Source organism: Solanum lycopersicum, chromosome 12, assembly GCF_036512215.1.
Source record: "Solanum lycopersicum chromosome 12, SLM_r2.1".
Taxonomy (NCBI): Eukaryota; Viridiplantae; Streptophyta; class Magnoliopsida; order Solanales; family Solanaceae; genus Solanum; species Solanum lycopersicum.
Window position 1 is genome coordinate 3,203,407 of NC_090811.1, and position 21,043 is coordinate 3,224,449.

Sequence of the window (21,043 nt, forward strand, 5' to 3'; positions counted from 1 at the left end):
CTCCCAAACAGCATCTGCTGCACTCTTGCCTTTCCAATGGACCAAGAACTCAGTCTTAGTATTCTTCTTACTCGTGCCCAAAACCCGGTGATCAAGGATCTTCTCAATTTCAGCATCATACTGTGTAGGTACTGATGGAGGAGCCCTCTTTGATCTGTTCCTGTCCGGATCTGTTGAATGCCTTGAATCGGACCCGCTACAAACAGAAAGAGGACGGTATACAATGTTGTTGTATTGGGCCCTTAATTTTCTGTTGATTCTGTATGTTGGGCCCAAGCCTGTTAGGGCGTAGCTTAGCACTATATATAGACGTTATGGGAAACCCTATTCTGTAATTCTGTTTTTGCCTCTCCATAATAAAACTGCTCCCTCTCTTCCCGTGGACGTAGCCAACAAATTGGTGAACCACGTAAATCTGTTGTCTTGTTTTTCGCGTTTATATTTTCTCGTATTATCTCAAATTCCGCACAACAAATTGGTATCAGAGTCTCTCGGTTAATCGGTGTTCTTGGAGAATTCAAGATGTCTGCTTTGAACGTGAAAATCGACAAATTCACAGGGAGGAACAGTTTCAGTTTATGGCAGATCAAGATGCGGGCCTTGTTGAAACAGCAAGGCTTCTGGGCGCCGTTGTCGAAAGACAAGAACGCCATCGTTACTCCTGAGATGGCGATTCTGGAGGAAAAGGCGCACTCGACGATCATGCTGTGTCTCGCGGATGACGTCATCACGGAGGTCTCGGATGAAGAGACTGCTACTGGTCTGTGGTTGAAGCTGGAGAGTTTGTACATGACAAAATCTCTAACCAACAAGCTGCTTCTGAAACAACGTCTATTCGGTTTACGAATGGCTGAAGGTACACAACTCAGGGAACACTTAGAGCAATTGAATACTTTGTTATTAGAATTGCGTAATATCGATGTGAAGATCGAGGATGAAGATGCTGCCCTGATTCTGTTAGTATCTCTCCCAATGTCGTTTGAGATATTTGTTCAATCGTTCATTGTTGGGAAAGATACTGTGTCACTGGAAGAAGTCAGATCAGCCCTTCATAGCAGGGAATTACGGCATAAGGCTAACGGCACAAGTACGGACATACAGCCTTCCGGTCTGTTCACCAGTAGCGGAAAGGGAAGGAAAAACGGCGGAAAGAAAAATAAGCCGATGTCGAAGGGTGCAAAGCCGGATGATGTTTGTAATTACTGCAAGGAGAAGGGACATTGGAAATTTGATTGTCCGAAGAAGAAGAAGCAATCGGAAAAACAATCAGTGTCTGCTGCTGTTGCTGAAGAAGACACCAATTCTGAAGAAGATATTGCCCTAGTTGCGGATGAGCACACTCATCATTCAGATGTGTGGGTTCTTGATTCTGGGGCATCCTATCACATCTGTCCTAGGAGAGAGTGGTTCACGACTTATGAGCAGGTAGACGGAGGCAGCATCTCGATGGCCAACAGTTCTGTCTGCAAGGTGGTTGGGACAGGCTCGATCAAGATAAGGACACATGACGGTAGCTTCTGCACATTGAACGAGGTCAGGCACGTTCCATTGATGACGAAAAATCTGATATCTCTCAGTCTTTTGGACAGCAAGGGATTCAGCTGGTCGGGAAAAGATGGAGTCTTGCGGGTCTGGAAGGGTTCAAATTTGATTCTGAAAGGTGTCATGCGTGGTACTTTGTATTTTCTACAAGGTTCCACGGTTACAGGTTCAGCCCATGTTGCATCGTCAGAATTTCACCAGAAAGATATGACTAAGTTATGGCACATGAGACTTGGTCATATGGGTGAAAGAGGGATGCAAATTCTGTCAAAGGAGGATTTACTTGCTGGTCATAAGGTTAAGAGCCTAGAGTTTTGTGAACATTGTGTTTCTGGAAAACTACATCGCAACAAGTTTCGAAAGGCCATTCATAGAACAAAAGGCACACTTGATTATATCCATTCTGATTGCTGGGGTCCATGCCGTGTTGAGTCTTTGGGAGGCTGCAGATTTTTTGTGTCCATTATTGATGACTACTCAAGGATGACTTGGGTGTACATGATGAAGCATAAAAGTGAAGCCTTCCAGAAGTTCAAGGAGTGGAAAATTTTGATGGAAAATCAAACAGGGAAGAAGATCAAGAGGTTGCGAACTGATAATGGGCTGGAATTCTGTTGGTCTGAATTTGATCAATTCTGTAAGGATGAAGGGATTGCTCGACATCGCACTGTCAGAAATACACCACAGCAGAACGGTGTAGCTGAGCGGATGAATCAAACACTTCTGGAGAGAGCAAGGTGCATGCTCTCTAATGCTGGGCTAGATAGAAGATTCTGGGCAGAAGCGGTTAGTACAGCTTGCTACTTGATTAACCGCGGACCACATACAGGCAGACAGTGCAAGACACCTATGGAGATGTGGTCTGGAAAAGCTGCTGATTATTCAAATCTGAAAGCTTTTGGTTGTACGGCTTACTATCACGTCAGTGAAGGTAAGTTAGAACCAAGAGCTAAAAAGGGAGTATTTGTGGGCTACGGAGATGGAGTGAAAGGTTTCAGAATCTGGTCTCCAGCAGAAAAGAGGGTTATTATGAGCAGGAACGTTGTCTTTGATGAAAGTCCTCTGCTTAGAACCATTGTGAAGCCTACAACTACGTCAGAAACTAGGAGTCTTGACAAACAGGTGGAGTTTCAAGTCATTCAGAACGAGAGCGATTTAAAGGAACCTGAAGAGGAGGATCAAGAGCCACAGACTGAAACTGATATTCCAGAATCTATGCCATCAGATATCCATCAGAGTATAGCTCAAGATCGGCCAAGGAGGGTTGGAGTTCGGCCACCTACGAGGTATGGTTTTGAGGACATGGTGGGTTATGCACTGCAGGTTGCTGAAGAGGTAGATACATCTGAGCCGTCTACTTACAAAGAAGCCATTTTAAGTTCTGATTCTGAAAAATGGTTTGCCGCTATGGGAGATGAGATGGAGTCCCTACACAAGAATCAGACATGGGATCTGGTCATACAGCCTTCGGGGAGAAAGATTATTACTTGCAAATGGGTTTTCAAGAAGAAGGAAGGGATATCACCAGCAGAAGGAGTCAAGTATAAAGCCAGGGTTGTTGCTAGAGGTTTCAACCAAAGAGAGGGAGTGGACTACAATGAGATCTTCTCACCAGTGGTCAGACATACTTCCATCCGAGTGTTACTAGCGATAGTTGCACATCAGAATCTGGAGCTTGAACAACTTGATGTGAAGACAGCGTTTCTACATGGAGAGTTGGAGGAAGAGATATACATGACTCAGCCGGATGGTTTCCAAGTTCCAGGGAAGGAAAATCACGTCTGCAAGTTGAAGAAGTCCTTATATGGACTTAAGCAGTCTCCAAGGCAGTGGTATAAAAGGTTTGACAGCTATATGGTGAAGTTGGGTTATACTCGGAGCTCATATGATTGTTGTGTCTACTACAATAGGCTCAATGATGATTCATTCATCTATCTGGTGCTTTATGTAGATGATATGTTGATAGCTGCAAAGAAGAAGTATGACATTCAGAAGCTGAAGGGTTTACTTAGTGCTGAGTTTGAGATGAAGGATCTGGGAGCCGCTCGGAAGATTTTAGGGATGGAGATCATTAGAGACAGAGAGAGAAGGAAACTTTTCTTGTCACAGAGAAGCTATATTCAGAAGGTCTTGGCGAGGTTTGGCATGTCTTCATTTAAGCCCATTGATACCCCCAGTGCTGCCAATATCCATCTCACTGCCATGTTCGCTTTACAGTCAGAAGAAGAGAAGAAGTATATGTCACGAGTCCCTTATGCCAGTGCCGTAGGAAGTTTGATGTATGCTATGGTCTGTACAAGGCCAGATTTAGCACATGCAGTCAGTGTAGTGAGCAGATTCATGGGACAACCAGGGAGAGAACATTGGCAGGCTGTGAAGAGAATTTTCCGGTACCTTAAAGGTACATCTGACGTTGGTCTCATTTATGGAGGTGATACTCAGTGCTTGGTTACTGGCTATTCTGATTCAGACTATGCTGGAGATGTTGACACAAGAAGATCGATGACTGGCTATGTGTTTACCCTTGGAGGATCTGTCGTCAGTTGGAAGGCAACTTTGCAACCTACAGTGACTTTGTCTACTACGGAAGCGGAGTACATGGCCTTGACAGAGGCTGCAAAAGAAGGGATTTGGTTGAAAGGGCTGGTTAGTGATCTTGATCTGCATCATGATCAGGCTACGGTGTATTGTGACAGTTTGAGCGCAATTTGTCTAGCCAAGGATCAAGTCCATCATGAGAGAACCAAGCATATCGACGTAAGGTATCATTTTCTGAGAAGTGAGAAGAGAATCAAGGTGAAGAAAGTAGGAACTGCTGATAATCCTGCTGATATGTTCACAAAGCTGGTTCCACAGAGCAAGTTTCAACACTGTTTGGACTTGCTCAACATCAGAAGCTGTTAATTGCCCTGTGGGGCAACTCTGAGGAAGAGGGGGAGGCCTGGCACTATCATAGTGCGTCTGAAGAATCTGTTCGGAGAATTCAAGTCAAGGTGGAGATTTGTTGAATGCCTTGAATCGGACCCGCTACAAACAGAAAGAGGACGGTATACAATGTTGTTGTATTGGGCCCTTAATTTTCTGTTGATTCTGTATGTTGGGCCCAAGCCTGTTAGGGTGTAGCTTAGCACTATATATAGACGCTATGGGAAACCCTATTCTGTAATTCTGTTTTTGCCTCTCCATAATAAAACTGCTCCCTCTCTTCCCGTGGACGTAGCCAACAAATTGGTGAACCACGTAAATCTGTTGTCTTGTTTTTCGCGTTTATATTTTCTCGTATTATCTCAAATTCCGCACAACAGGATCATCTTCATCTGCAAAGTAAGGTTTCAAGAAACTCACATGGAAGGTGGGGTGAATTTTCAACCTTTCTGGCAGCTTCAACCTATAAGCAACTTCGCCCACTCGTTTTACCACTTCGAATGGACCATCATACTTAGGTATCAAACCCCGATGTCTGGTCTTACTTACAATCTGTTTCCAGATTTGTGGGGTAAGTTTCAGCAACACCTCTTCCCCCACACTGAACTCAACTGAGCGACGATGCTGGTCAGCATACTTCTTCATGCGCTGCTGAGCCTTGCGCAAGCTATCTTGTGCCTCAGATAACATTTCAAGTCTGTCCCTTGCAACTCTGTATGCTGCTGGACACTTTCCCTGATTTTTAGATTTAGCAACATCTAATGGCGTCATAGGCTGTTTGCCTAAGACGATTTCAAAAGGACTCATTTCTGTTGCAGACGACTTGTGCAGATTATAGCAAAACTGCGCAGTGTCTAACAATGCCACCCAATTCCGTTGACTTGCAGTCACATAGTGCCTCAAGTACTCTTCCAACAAATGATTAATTCTTTCCGTCTGTCCATCTGTTTGTGGGTGATTTGCCGTAGAAAATTTTAATTCAGTTCCCATCATATTGAACAATGCTGTCCAAAATCTACCCGTGAACCTTGTGTCTCTATCACTCACAATGTCAGCCGGAACACCAAAGTATTTAATCACATGTTTATAGAATAACTCAGCAGCAACTTCAGATGAGCATAACTCAGGAGCGGCAATAAAAACAGAATATTTTGAAAACCTGTCAACTACCACCATGATAGATGCTTTGCCATCTACTTTAGGGAATCCAGAAATGAAATCCATGCTTACCGATAGCCATGGCCTTTCAGGAATAGGCAAAGGTTGCAGCAACCCTGCTTTCTTTTTACGTTCTGTCTTGTCAACTTGACAAACATGACAAGTCTTAACGTACGCTTCTATATCGTCTTCCATTTTCGGCCAAAAATACACACGAGACAGTAAGGCTAACATCCTTTCAACGCCTGGATGTCCAGCCCAAGCGGAGTCATGCGCTTCTTTCATCAAGTCTTTGCGCAACCCGCCCTGATTTGGCACAACGATTCTCCCCCCTTTAAAATAGAGCAGATCGTCCTCGATCCAATACCGTCTCATTGTGCCCTCCTGCACCTGACCCATCCATTTAACATATAACGAATCATTTGCAGCACACAACCTGATTCTATCATAGAAATCAGTTTCCAGTTTTGAAATTGAATATACTGCAACAAACACTTCTTTCCTACTCAGCGCATCAGCAACCTGGTTGTGTTTTCCTGGTTTATGTTCCCACATGAAATCATATTCTGCCAGGAATTCTTGCCACCGTGCTTGTTTAGGACTCAACTTTTTCTGTGTTTTGAAGAATGTATTTGCTACATTATCAGTTCTTACCACAAATCGAGTGCCTAAGAGATAGACTCTCCAAACCTGCAAACAGTGTACCACCGCAACCATTTCTTTCTCATGTGTTGAGTATCTTTGTTCAGCATCATTCAACTTTCTACTTTCGAAGGCTACTGGATGACCTTCCTGCACTAATACGCCACCAATCGCCTTGTCTGACGCATCAGTGTGTACTTCAAACGGTAACTCAAAATCAGGCAATTTGAGTATAGGTTCTGATGCAATAGCATTCTTTAAATTTTGAAATGCTTTTTCACACTGTTCGGACCAAACCCATTTTGCATCTTTCTTCAACAGATCTGTCAAAGACGCTGCCTTCTTTGAGTAACCAGCAATAAACTTTCGATAATAGTTAGCCAAGCCAAGAAACGACCTCAAATCCTTCACATGACGAGGTGCCTGCCAATCAACAATGGCCTGCACTTTCTTAGGATCCATTCGAACTTGGTTTTTACTAACAAGATGCCCCAAGAACTTTATCTCTTGTTGAGCAAATTCACACTTTTCCATCTTGACATAAAGTGTGTATTTTCTCAATTGAGACAGATTCAGACTTAGGTGATTAACATGTTCTTCCAACGTTCGACTATATATAACAATATCATCTAAGTAAACAACAACGAAGTCATCAAGGTAGTCAAACAGTACATTGTTCATTAAATTGCAGAATGTTGCCGGGGCATTAGTCAGCCCAAACGGCATTACAAGGAATTCATAGGAACCATATCTAGTTACACATGTTGTTTTTGGTTCATCACCCTCTGCTATCCTAACCTGCCAATAGCCTGCCCTCAAATCAAGTTTTGTGAACCAGCATGCCTTGCTTAACCTGTCCATTAAATCTTGCACCAACGGAACCGGATATTTGTTCTTTATAGTTGCCTTATTCAGCGCCCGGTAGTCTACACACATTCTCATTGTTCCATCCTGTTTCTTTTGAAATAGAACAGGGGCGCCATATGGAGCCTTAGACGGCTGAATCAATCCAGCATCTAGCAATTCATTCAATTGTTTGCGTAGTTCAACCAATTCTTTAGGAGCCATACGATAAGGAGCCTGTGCAGGGGCAACCGTACCAGGCAGCAACTCAATCTTGTGATCAATATCCCTCCTTGGTGGTAATTTCTTTGGTAATTCAGGTGGCATAACATCAGCATACTGTTTAAGTAATTCAGCAACACAATCAGGCACTTCCATCTTCACATCAGGTTTAATTTCGACCAAGGCAGCAAGTATAGTTTCATCACCCTTCTTCAGCCCTTTGTCAATCGACATAGCAGACAACAACATTTCCTTGTCTTTCTTCTTCGCAACTTTATTAATGTTTCCAAACGGATGAACACCCTTCAGAAAACCAGCATCACTTCCACTCATTACCATCACTCCATCTAAGTGAGGAAACGGAACAAACTGGTATTTTCTTAGGAAATCAATCCCAAGTATAATTTCAAAGTCTCCAAGCGGCATCACCATCAAATTATGTTTTCCCACCCAGTTTCCAGTCGACATAGACACACTATAAGCCATGCCCACAATGGCTTGTGCCTTAGCATTGACTGTCTTTACGTAGGAAGGGCTTTTAGACAACTTCAGCCCCAATTTTGTAGCAATCTTCACATCTACAAACGTGTGTGTGGCCCCTATATCAACCATTGCCATCACACATTGTTCCTTCACTTTCATTTCTATATGAATTAAGGAAGCATGAGGATTCGAAGTGCTAAAGATCTCTCCAACATTATTGATCCCCATAATGTGATTGAAGGATAATCCCAATGGGTTTGCCATTGCAGCCACGATTTCTTCATCCTCCTCCCTTTGATTCACATTACCAGCAAGCAAAGCATTCACTTTTTCCCAGTTTGGACAAGATTTGGCCAAATGAGGACCACCACAAGTCCAACAGCCTTTAGAGTTTCCATCTTTACTCTTGGGTCTGTCTTTCCCATCCTTCATTTGTGCCTTTCCTTTATCGTTTGCATTCTCTTTACGACTATCCTTTCTCCATTCCCCTTTCTTTTCATTCTTTTTCTTATTTTTCGAAGTAGAAGGGACATCTGTCGAAGGACGAGTCGTCCGGAAATCTACCAACGAATCAGCAGCAGCAATTGCCCCAGGCAGATCTTTAACATTCTGCCTTCGTAGTTCGTTTTGAGCCCAGCCTTGCATGCCCGAAATGAAATTGTGAAGTTTATCCTCATCAGACATATTTTGTATGTCTAACATCACAGAGGTAAATTCTTTTATATATTCCCTTACTGAACCCGTCTGCCTTAACCTTTTCAATTTATCCCTTGCAAGCCAAGATGCATTGCTAGGAAGAAATTGATCGCGCATTTCTTTTATAAGCTTATCCCATGTATCAATTCTAGGACGACCAGCACTTACGTCGTCTGCATTACGAGTCCTCCACCAAAGTTTCGCATCACCCGACAAGTACATTGTGGTAATGTTTAACTTATCAGCGTCCGGCACTCTTGCAGCGGTAAAGTACTGTTCCATGTCCCATATGAAATTTTCAAGTTCTTTAGCACTCCTTGCGCCACTGAAGGCTTTAGGATCTGGAATCTTAACCTTAGATAATTCAACACGAGTCGAACTCAACGCAGCCTTAGCCCGACACAAAACGACGAGTTCTGCACGAAGGTTCTCATTTTCCTTCTGCAGTCCCTCCAATTTCTGTGTAGTTGTAGCACGAAAGTCCAAGATTTCAGTGATGTGGTTATCAACATTTTGTCGATATCCACCAATTTCTCCCTGAACTTTCTCAGCGTCCACTCTCAACTCAATGATTTGTGTGAATAAATCCACAAACGTAGGGTCTGCCAGAACATCTTCAGTAAACCCGACGAAGGATTCAATTTTTCGTGCCAACTTCCATAGTTCTGCGTTTTTCACCATTGTTTAACCGTGCTCTGATACCAATTGAAAGAGGGTCGATTTATTTTTCTCGCACACCACTCTAGGCAGTCTTACAGCGTCTGTAATACTTCAGCCTACTTACACCCACAGAATTGACTAAGTATAGAAATACTTAAACAGCAATGTCAAACAATAAACAGGCAGCGTTTACAGGACTAAGTCCCAACCTTTATTAATCGATAATTAATACAAAGGAAGGCTTCACAAATCAGTCTAAGGCTAAAAAACTCTCTGTCCTTTGCCTTAGACGAATTTCCACCTTAAATCAAAATTCTGCACAATGGCAGTTACAAGCGGTTACATGCGGCGGTTACACATGACACCTGTCCGACACATGTCAGCCCAGGGTTCAAAACTAACTTTCCAACAACTATATTTCCAACAGATAGAATCTAATTCAAATTACATTCTTATCTACACGAAATACTAATATTCTAACACTTAGAATATTTCAGGCTTCATTCCAACACTTAGAATAATCCTGCCAGCTTCCAACACTTAGAATATTTTAGCTGTCTTCCACACTTAGTTTTATCTCAGCAATTTCGGGTGAACTGCCTTTGTCTTTGATCTTGCCAAGTCTTCACAGCCTTGCTTCATCAAGTCAACATGCTGTCTTGCCAACGCCCTTAGCCCGCACGTAAACCATGCACGTTCAAGTTGCCTTGCCAACACCCAAGCACCTTGAACTTGTGTTGCACTGTTTTGCCATCATCCATGCCAAGACCAATGCCCAAATCCTTGGCATGTCTGCACGTAGTTAGATCAAGTAGATTGCGGGTCTAACAGTACCATTCAGTGAGTTGTATGACAAAACCAGTTCAGTTAGTTTTGGAAGCATGCTTGTGTTGCCAGGCAGTGGGCCAGATAGGGAATTACTCGACAAGTCTAAGGTATCAAGTTGTGTCAAGTTTAAAACTGAAGAGGGAAATGAACCGATGAAGCTGTTATCATTAAGATATAAATTACGTAGTTGTGGGAGGTTAGAGAAAACGTCAGGAATTTCACCTGAGAAGGAGTTGGATGAAAGATCTAAACGTGTGAGGTGCTTGAACTTAGAGATTGTGGAAGGAATGTAGTCAGTGAAATGATTATAAGATAAATCCAACTCTGTAATTTGTGTTAGGTTGCCTATGGAATCAGGAATGGAACCAGATAATTGACATCCTCTGAGGTTCAAGATATTCAAGGAACTTCATGTGCCAATTGAATGAGGCAGCTCACCGGAGATGCCTGTGTTTGAAATATCCAACTCCAACAGAGCAGTGTTGCTCGCGTGGATCTTTGGTAAAACTCCTTTGAGAAGATGATTATCACTCAATCTGAGATTTTCCAAGCTGTTTGGAACAAGGAAAAGACTCTCTGGGAGAACACCTCGCATATAAGTAGCAGAAAGATCAACGTACCTTAAGGAGGTTGACAAATTCACAGGTATCGGAGAAGAGATGTTGACAAGAACAAGGGAAAGTAGCTCCATATTTGTAAAGTTGCGAAGCACTGTTTCAAATGTTCTCTCATCAAGTTCACATTCATTATAAGAAAGATCAAGTGAAACCAAATTGGAAAGGTATGAGATTTCCGTTGGAATTTTCCCTTGAAACCAAGCATCAGAAAGGTTGAGATGCCTCAAATTCTTCAATCGGCCAATGTTATGTGGGATTAAAGAATAATTGAAGTCATTGTAAGTGTTGAATGCCTTGAATCGGACCCGCTACAAACAGAAAGGACGGGGGTATACAATGTTGTTGTATTGGGCCCTTAATTTTCTGTCAATTCTGTATGTTGGGCCCAAGCCTGTTAGGGCGTAGCTTAGCACTATATATAGACGCTATGGGAAACCCTATTCTGTAATTCTGTTTTTGCCTCTCCATAATAAAACTGCTCCCTCTCTTCCCGTGGACATAGCCAATTTATTGGTGAACCACGTAAATCTGTTGTCTTGTTTTTCGCGTTTATATTTTCTCGTATTATCTCAAATTCCGCACAACAGTAAGCAAGGTTTAGTGTGTGGAGATGATGAAGTTGGAAGAGGGTGCTATTGGGATGAAAAGTGCCAACAATCTGACTGCAACTAAGTTCCAAGGCGATAACATGACCGTTTAACAAGTCACAAGTGACTCCATCCCAACTGCAGCAATCCCTACTCTCATTCCAAGACTTTGTTTTCGGGAAAGAAGGAAAACAGTCGGAGTTGCCGGAATTAACTCCAAAGGATTGCTTAAACTGAAGCAAAGCAGAACATTCAGTGGGAGAGCAAAGATGATGCTCAAAGGAAGAACAAAAAGTTCGACTTATTAGCAACACAAAACAAAGAAATGAATAAACGAAAAAGAGACGTTCCATCTTTCTTGTTCGTACTCAGCAACAATGAATATTCTCTTCTTACAAATCAATCATCATTATCCATATATATATATATAGATTAACGTTGAATATTCCACCATGTGTAACACACACTGCAGAAAAATTTCTACAAAGCTAGTGTGTTCATAAACTATATGTAACTTCAAAACAAATTTCAAAGATAGTGATGGATTTACGCGTATCTTCTTCCGTGTTTTCTCAAATAACAAAGAAGAAGAAATCAAACAATGGAGATTCCAATCCAAAAACTGATCATTCAATAAAGTAGAAATGTGAACTTGAGACAAATATACAGAGGACCACATATACAGAGGGCCAGCTTTGCTGTCTTAAGGACTGAACCATGTGTAACACATAACAAAACATGATACACGATAACAATATACTCAGTGTAATTCCACAAGTGGGGTCTAGGGGAGTGTTAAGCGTAGTATGTATGTATACCTTATCGTAACACGTTAAGGTAGAGAGGTTGTTTCTGATAGACCTTATATTGCAAATTTTTACAAAATTTGGGATAAGCATTATACTTAGGTTCAACATGGAAGGTCCAAAAATGTGTAATTCATTTGTTCCTTTAATAATAATGCTACTAAATTGGGTTCGGATGAACTCGTAACTTTGTTCAATACATTTTACGATGTCTTGGATGTCATCTGGAAAGATTAACGTGTGATGCCTACTTTGAAGCCTGACTGATACGGTCCAATGTATAAAGCTCGTTAAAGGGGGGAAAACTCCTACCAAGATTTTTTTTCATTCTCTAAGGTCTAACTCGAAGGAATTTATCCATAATCGTTGTTTGTAAGATAAAAAAAAAAAATTTGTTGAATATAAGGATGTCTTGTTCCTTTTGCATTTGCCTAATTTATTTGCTAATGGACTCTTCCAACATTCTAAATTTAATGGGCTTTTAGAAGCTGCATGAACCAGCCCAGCCCATATTTTAATCTAAGAAATTCAAGTACTATATATATTCATTAAAAAGGAATCAAGAGCTCTCTAATATACAAGTTTTTTTTATTATTATTTTAGTTTTTCACATGGTTTTCGAAGTCTACGTTGAAGTCCAGATTGAATTCGAGACTTCTGATTAAGAATAAAATAATCTCACTGTTACACCACAACCCAAAATTTCTCATATTTTTTTTTATGTTGGGAAGTCTAATAATTATCTTAGTGATTGCCATCAAAATTGTCTTAGTTGTTCACTCTCTAAATTGTCTTATATTGTTGCAAATTGATAAATTCATTTTACTTTGAGACTCTTTCTTATGATAAGAGTCCTAATAAAATACTATATAATTAATTTTTATAACTTAGTACCGCGCATCTAAGGTCAGACACTATAAAAAAAAAATATTTAGCAGCATTAAATATTGACACTAATAGAGTGCTAAAGTCTTTACCGGCATTAGTTAAGTTTCATTAAAACCAATATCGCTAAAGGCTTTACGGACATATACAAAGAGTGACAATTGTCGCTAAAAATACACATTTAACGACAATTAAGAATTAAATACCGCTAATAATCATTTTTGTTATAGTAAGATCGGATAATACAATAAAGGATTGAATCGTCACATTTCCAATACTAAGTACATCTAGCATTTACTATATTTGATGTATCAAATCTATTTCGTGTTTTTTTTTTCATTTTTTGACGTAATATATGTCAATTCTTTTAAACTTGTATTAGTAAATTTCATTTAGAAAATACTTGCATTATTAGTTATTTCATTAATTGAACATGTAAACACATGATAAAATATTTCAATTATATTCGATACTTTCTATCGGATATGTTTTTATGTCTCCTTTAATTTTAAAAAACATTTGAACTATTACAACTTATTTTCCCATGCCATTGAAAAAGAAATTGCATTTTTTTATTACAAAAAATTGATGAATATTACAGTGAATCTGGTCTTGCAAAATATTACCCCACCACATATGCCTGGTCTCTTTTCCCATCTACATTTTGTTCTATTATATATTTATATTATTATCTTCAGATTATTTTAAATTAATGCTTGGTAATATTAAAATGAGCTTAATTATGATTATTTTAATACTTGTATAATTAAATTAACTATTTGTATTAAACAAATGCAAAACCGTGTGGCTTCAATTTCTTGATTACTTAAGTCTTACTCTTTTACTATCACTAAGCACCATGATTTTATTAATAATTTCTAAGCAAAAACTTTATATGAAATTAATTATTAATTTTCATGGTCAATGGTACGTGATCTAAAAGTTATTGGACAATGGACACACTCTGTTTCTTTAACTTTTTTTTTCCCACTTAAATATCATATTTTGTGATATGGTTTGAATTCGTAATATATGTCTAATTCACGTATCAGTATTACTAGAATCGTCAATATGGGCTACGCTTGTTGGGCCGGCTTGGCCTAACATGGAATTTAATAGGATTGGACTATAATTTTTGGAGCTCATTTGAGAAAAGGACTTTTTAACCTAGCCTGAATAAGTCTGTTGATTTGTAGGGCTTGAGAAATATCAGTAGGATCGGCCCGTGGGTCAATAAAAATTAATTAAAAAATATAATATAATATTAAAATTTAAAATTAAAAAGAGTTCAAACTCAAAACAATTAGGTTAATATTTCTATTTAGATATTTATGCTTTTACTTGAAAAAAACTTAATAAATACTACAAAGATAATTTTATTTGTGGATTTGATTAAAAAGTAATAACATTAACATCATGTAACATTGTTTTGCCGATATTTATGATAATATATTTTAAATTATAATTTATAATTTAATTTAATAATTCTAAAAGTAAAATAATTTTTAAATAAAGTGAGTTGACTCAACAAGTATGTGGCCCACGTACTTGTGGGTTAGGCCGGCCGTTTTCCAGCCCACACTAAAATTGAGCTAGCCCGACCTGACCCGTAAAATATTAAAGCCTATATGAATTAGCTCGAATGAGATGGGCTAGCCCATATTGACAGCTCTAAGTATTACACTCTTATTATCCCTGGACCATAATCCTAGGGTTAATTATTTTTATTTATTTTCGATAGCTTGAGAATTAATCTAAAATATATTTTTAAAGAATATTATTATATGGTTAAGATACCGTCCAACCCAGTTTTTGTCTTCATCATCATTTAATATTGAATTAATTAGTGTGTTAATTAGTTGATGTTGAGCTGGCATTGTTTGGTTTTTAAATTAATTAAAATCTCCTATTTGGCAAATCATTCTTATTACAGGCAAATGACTTTGTATTCAATGCACTATTTCCCACTACCAAATTATTATTATTATTTTTTTTATATTTAATCATATATTCCCATAGATTGAGGGAATAATTTTTTAAAAATATAAAATGCATGCACCTTTTATTACTTTTTTCCTTTCTCCTTCCCTCTTATACAATCGAAAGAGTTTCGATACGAATTTGTTAGTTCACATAAATTCAGTAATTTTTTCATTGATATATATATTTGTATTAAGTAATAACTTGTGAATTTTGATAAAACTGATGGACAACTCAATATAAGAAAGGGGATAGACATTTAGAACTCCAAAATATAATACTGATTTCGTTCCGAGAGTCAATAACATATAGTTTTATATTCAATAAATAATAAAATGACTTTCATATCTTTTTAATTAAGATATTAATATCTTCTATTTGCAATAGAACAATTTAATTTCATAACGTATTGTATATGCCCAACTAATTTGTATATATAACCCATTTGATCCTTTTATTTGAATTTTTTTTTTAAATGTCATTTTAACTCTTTATATCGAAACACTTTCATTAATCTCTAATATTTTTTCATGTTTTCACAAACTATAGTATAAAGAAAATTTTATATTATCATGTCGTAAAGCTAATTTAAAATCATATTTATCGCATCTCATTATATTACAGTATAAAAATTTAATGATCTATCGATATATAATAAGTACGTGTGTACAAAAAAAATTAAAATAAAATCATCATTATAATTATTAGGTAAGTAGTCTTTATATGCATTAGGCCTTGAATGCTCCTAGATCCCAATATATATATAATTATATACATGCACATAGACATAAAATAAATTTTCAAAAAGTTTAATTATGTGAAGTACTAGCTAGGTCCCTAGAAATTAATTGGTAGCATCATGCATGGTGGCCTACATATTATTTTATTTTGTACAAATTTTGAACCTAACAAATTTTCTTCGTATACTACTATTGTTAGGTTCAATTTGGTTAATGTCTTAAAAAAAACTTTAAAAGTAATTTTCATTTAGACCATATACATAAAATATTTGAAATTTTATTGAATATATACATATAATAAATTGTGATTAACATTATAGTATAAGACTTATTTTCATATATGATTTGAAATTACTGATTTGTAATTAGATTGATTTTAAGTTGAAGTTTTGTTTGAACATGTAATTTAAATTTATTAAATTGTATTTTTGCTTATATGTCACGAAAAGAATCATAACTTGTGAAAACTATCAAAATTATCCCTATTTTTATGCAGTCTTATCAAATAAGCAAACTATAATATATCAGATTTCCTTCTACCTTAAATAGCAAAGAACACAAAATTTTAATTTTATTTAGTGACAGATCAGCGATGAATTACCAATAAATTGCTGGATAATTTCATTATTTTTAAATACTAATAGCTAAGGCATAATATTAATAAATCGTATATTTTTCATTACTTTTATAAAAAAAATTAATAATTACGAATTTTATATAGGTGATTTTGAGCATTTTAATATTATTATTTTTATTAAAGTGGTCATTCTTTAATGTTTAATTGTGCTGCATTTGTCATTGATGTTTGTGGCCACATAATGCTTATTATTGTTAATTATGCATAGAGTGGTCTTTTATTTTTCTTATAACCACTTAACTCTTCGTTTTCTTAGCTATTCTATCTCATTATATATATTATAAGTTATGTAATTTTTGTTGAATTATTGAAAATTTGTAGCTAAATCTATGAAGATGAAGAGAATAGAAGATGGAGAAGAAGAAAGCTCATTGAGAAAACTGTGTATAGTATATTGCAGAAAATTGAAATTGCAATATTGGTTTGTTATAGCATATTTATAATGTGACTAATTATATCTAACTACCTATCATGTGCAAGTTAAGATGCTAATAACTAATTTCTAACTAACTTGATAAAAGACTAACTGACTCACTAATTATATTTACTTCAACCTATTCCTATTTCATCACTCCCCCTCAAGCTGGCAGGTGGAAAAATGTTAAGCATTCCTAGCTTGCCAACTAAATGTTCATGTTGTACTCTTGGAAGCCCTTTTGTCAATATGTCTGCTGTTTGATCTTTAGTTCCCATATGTTCAGTCTTTACTAACCCCTCTTGAATTTTCTGCCTAATAAAATGACAATCAATTTTAATGTGCTTTGTTCTCTCGTGAAACACAGGGTTTGCAGCAATTTGCAATGCAGCTTTGCTGTCACTGTAAACTTTAACAGGTATCTCAATTCCAGCCTCCAATTCTTTCATTAGAGTTGTCAACCATACTATCTCAGCTACTGCACTTCCCATACTTCTGTATTCAGCCTCTGCTGAACTCCTAGACACAGTGGTTTGTTTCTTTGACTTCCAAGAAATCAATGAATCTCCATACTTGACCAAAAAATCTGATACCGACCTTCTTGTATTTGGACATGATGCCCAATCTGAATCACAGTATACTACCATAGTATTAGATTTATTACTACTCATCAAAATTTCAAGGCCTGGTTGTCTCTTGACATATTTGATTATCCTCATTGCTGCATCCCAATGAGATTTCTTTGGCTACTGTAAAAATTGACTAAGAGTTTGTACTGAGAATGCTATATCAGGTCTTGTTAAAGTCAAGTACAATAATCTTCCAATGACTCTTTGATACTGTCCTACATCTTCTAACATGTCATCATCTTCCTTTCCAGTAAGCTTGTATTTCCCTGTGTGTGAAACTAAAGTCACTCCTCCATTTGGCAAATAAACCTTCTCACATTTCTCTGGATTAATAATCCTAACATCAGACAAATTATCCAAATATGCAGTCATATGATTGGATGCCCCTGTATCAATTATCCATTTCTCTTGTTCTATATTAGCCATAAAAGAATGGATCATACCTGCCATATTCACCATATTGGCATGAGATTTTTCTTTATCTAGCAATTTTACTATCTGATCATACTGTCCATTGTTAAAAGTTGGTGCTCTCTGCATATTCCTATCATTAGAACTGTTCTCTGTCATCTCTGCATCTCTCTCTGTATGAACATTATATGCTGACATTGCAACTCCCAATTTCTTTGTGATTTCTGATAACCATCTCTCTTACTAGCAAGAAGTGTAGCTACTTCATTTTCTTGTCCCATGATAGATGTGCTTGCCATAGTTCTTTGGCTTTCCCTTTCAATAAGCATAGAATAGGCTTTGTTGACACTAGGTGTAGGAGTAGTCATTAGAATTTGGCTTCTCGCATGATCATATGATTCATTAAGTCCCATTAAAAATTGCATTAGCTTTTGACTCTCCATATGTGCAACAAAATCCTTGGATTTAGGACAATCACAAAGATTGGGAACCATACTGTCGAATTCGACCCATAAATCTCAAAGTTTTGAGAAATATACTGAAATGTTATCTGAACCTTGCACAATTGTTGCTATTCCTTTGTGCAACTGATAGATCCTTGATGCATTGACCTTGTCAAAACGCTCTCTTAGATCTTCCCAGACTGATCTGGCATCTTTGGCATATAATATTCCTGTAAGTAACTCCTTTCCTACTGAACTCATAATCCATCCCACTACGATTGCATTGCAACGATTCCATTGATGACTAAGTTCTTTATCAAAACTGTCTACACTCAAGGTACCATCGATCAATCCCAACTTGTTCTTTCCTAACAGTTGGATTCGCATCGCTCGACTCCATAATGAGTAGTTTTCTGATCGTGTCAATCGTATTGAGATGATAGCAACTCCAGTAGTGTCTGAAGGATGAAGATAAAGTGGATGATTATGATCAATGTCAGTTTTAGACATTGTTAAAGATCAAATCAACAGAAAATCTCAACAAAATTACAGAATTCTACAAAGATTATGCAGGATCTAACTTATAATCATGAGTTTCTGCTCTGATACCATGTTGAATTATTGAAAATCTGTAGCTAAATCTATGAAGATGAAGAGAATAGAAGATGGAGAAGATGGAGAAGATGAAGAAGAAGAAAGCTCATTGAGAAAATTGTATATAGTATATTGCAGAAAATTGAAATTGCAATATTGGTTTGTTACAACATATTTATAATGTGACTAATTATATCTAACTACCTATCATGTGCAAGTTAAGATGCTAACAACTAATTTCTAACTAACTTGATAAAAGACTAACTGACTCACTAATTATATTTACTTCAACCTATTCCTATTTCATCAATTTTAAGATTATTTATCTACTTAATTTACTATCTCATATATTTTTTGTATTCATAATTTTATAAATATAAAGAAAAGTTTCTTACCTATATAAAGATGGTTTCTTCATTGGGTAATAGTACAAGAATATAAAGTGAAGAAAAATAAAGAAGGATTATATTGAGGTTAGTGTAGTGAACGAGAGAATTGTGATAATGAAAAGTATTTTAAGGCTTTAAATAATTTATTATATAAAAGAGAGTAATTTTATATTGAAGGGAGATATGTTTTTTTTGTGAAGCTTTGAACTCTTCAACTAAAATTTTAAATTATTTGAATTGTAAGACGTTGTTGAGTTGTTATATGCTGGAGGAGACATGTCAAGAGATATAATGTAATATCGATATAGATTAATACCATCATGGGCTTGAATTTTTTATAAGAGAGCGAGATATCCATGTACCAGTTTAAGTGATTTGTTTATTCATTTTATTTTTCAGCTGTAATTTATTATACTTTTGTGATATATACACCAACACTTTCAAAGACATGTTATTCTATAAAGATCTACCCCTCAACAAAAACTAACAACTGACTATTTTTTAACATATAATCATTTTACACGGTACAAACAATTTCATCACGCGAATATGCTTTATTTCCTTGCAAAATTTACAATAATAATGTTTTTATATATATATATATATATATATATATATATATATATATATATATATATATATATATATATATATATATATATATATATATATATATATATATATATATATAACTTTTTTGCTTGGAAAATTTGAGATTTAGAATCATGTTACCAAATCACATATATATCCAAACCCTAGTTTTAAATTATAATCTCAAATCACATGTCCAATAGAAATTTAAAATTATGATTTTAAATTGCATATCTAAATGTCTACGGAATAAATTATAGATTCAATAACAACTAAAAATCGTCAAAATCAATAAACTTTAATTTTTAAATCCACTTTTTTTTTTCTTTTTGTCATAATTGCTTTGATTTAGTCTTTGGAATCAATGTTATCTAGCAATATAGCATGATATGTTAGCTTTTGTAATCTTCTCTCTCATTGATTATATAATCAAATTTCCACCATTTTCGTTTCCATAACCTAGTCCCTATGTATATATATGCCTACCTCTATGAATGATTATAATTTTTTTATATAAATATGATATTCGAAATTAACTGAGCTTTACTCTCAAATTTAATTTCGATAACTAAAAACATCTCAATAATTTCATTAGAATGCGATTCAAATCATAACTTGAGCATGTCACAACCCAAATCCGGGCCGCGACTGGCACCCACACTTACCCTCCTATGTGAGCGAACCAACCAATCTAAACCTTAACATTTCAATGTAATAGCAACAGAAAGTAATGCGGAAGACTTAAACTCATTAATAAAAACCAATTCAATAACTATCAATATTCAACATCTATTATTCCCAAAACCTGGAAGTCATCATCACAAGAACATCTACTTTAAACTACTAATTCTAAGAGTTTCTAAAAGCTAAAAATACATAAGAAGCTAGTCCATGCCGGAGGTTCAAGGCATCAAGACATGAAGGAGAAGATCCAGTCCAAGCTAGAAGCATTAGCTCACCCTGAAGATCCGGTGTGACGAAGACTGGCTTGAGTTACTGTTGAGTCGAAGATGACGGCACGTTTGCTGCACTCCACAAATAACAAGAAGAAAAACATAAAAGTAGGGGTCAGTACAAACCACGGGTACTGAGTAGATATCATCGGTCAACTCAAAGTAGGGAACAATATATATCAAATATTATCGTAAATCAACTATAAAACTCAACACGTAGCAACAACAAGTACTATAATCATCAATAAGTACCATCAAGTTCATCCATGAGGGCTCAAGCCTCAACACCATACTCATTTGGGAATTAAGTATATTAAGTTGAGTATATTATCATCTTTCAAGATTCATTATCTTTCCTCCTCTTGTA

At 36.6% G+C, this 21,043-nt stretch overlaps 1 protein-coding gene across 1 annotated transcript; it reads right to left on the reverse strand.

Moving 5' to 3' along the window:
* Window positions 1-18,224: 18,224 nt before the first annotated feature.
* Window positions 18,225-18,659, reverse strand: LOC138340688 (uncharacterized). Its single transcript, XM_069292616.1, has one exon. It carries the CDS (start codon window positions 18,657-18,659, stop codon window positions 18,225-18,227), a length of 435 nt encoding a protein of 144 aa, XP_069148717.1.
* Between the last annotated feature and the right edge of the window lie 2,384 nt (window positions 18,660-21,043).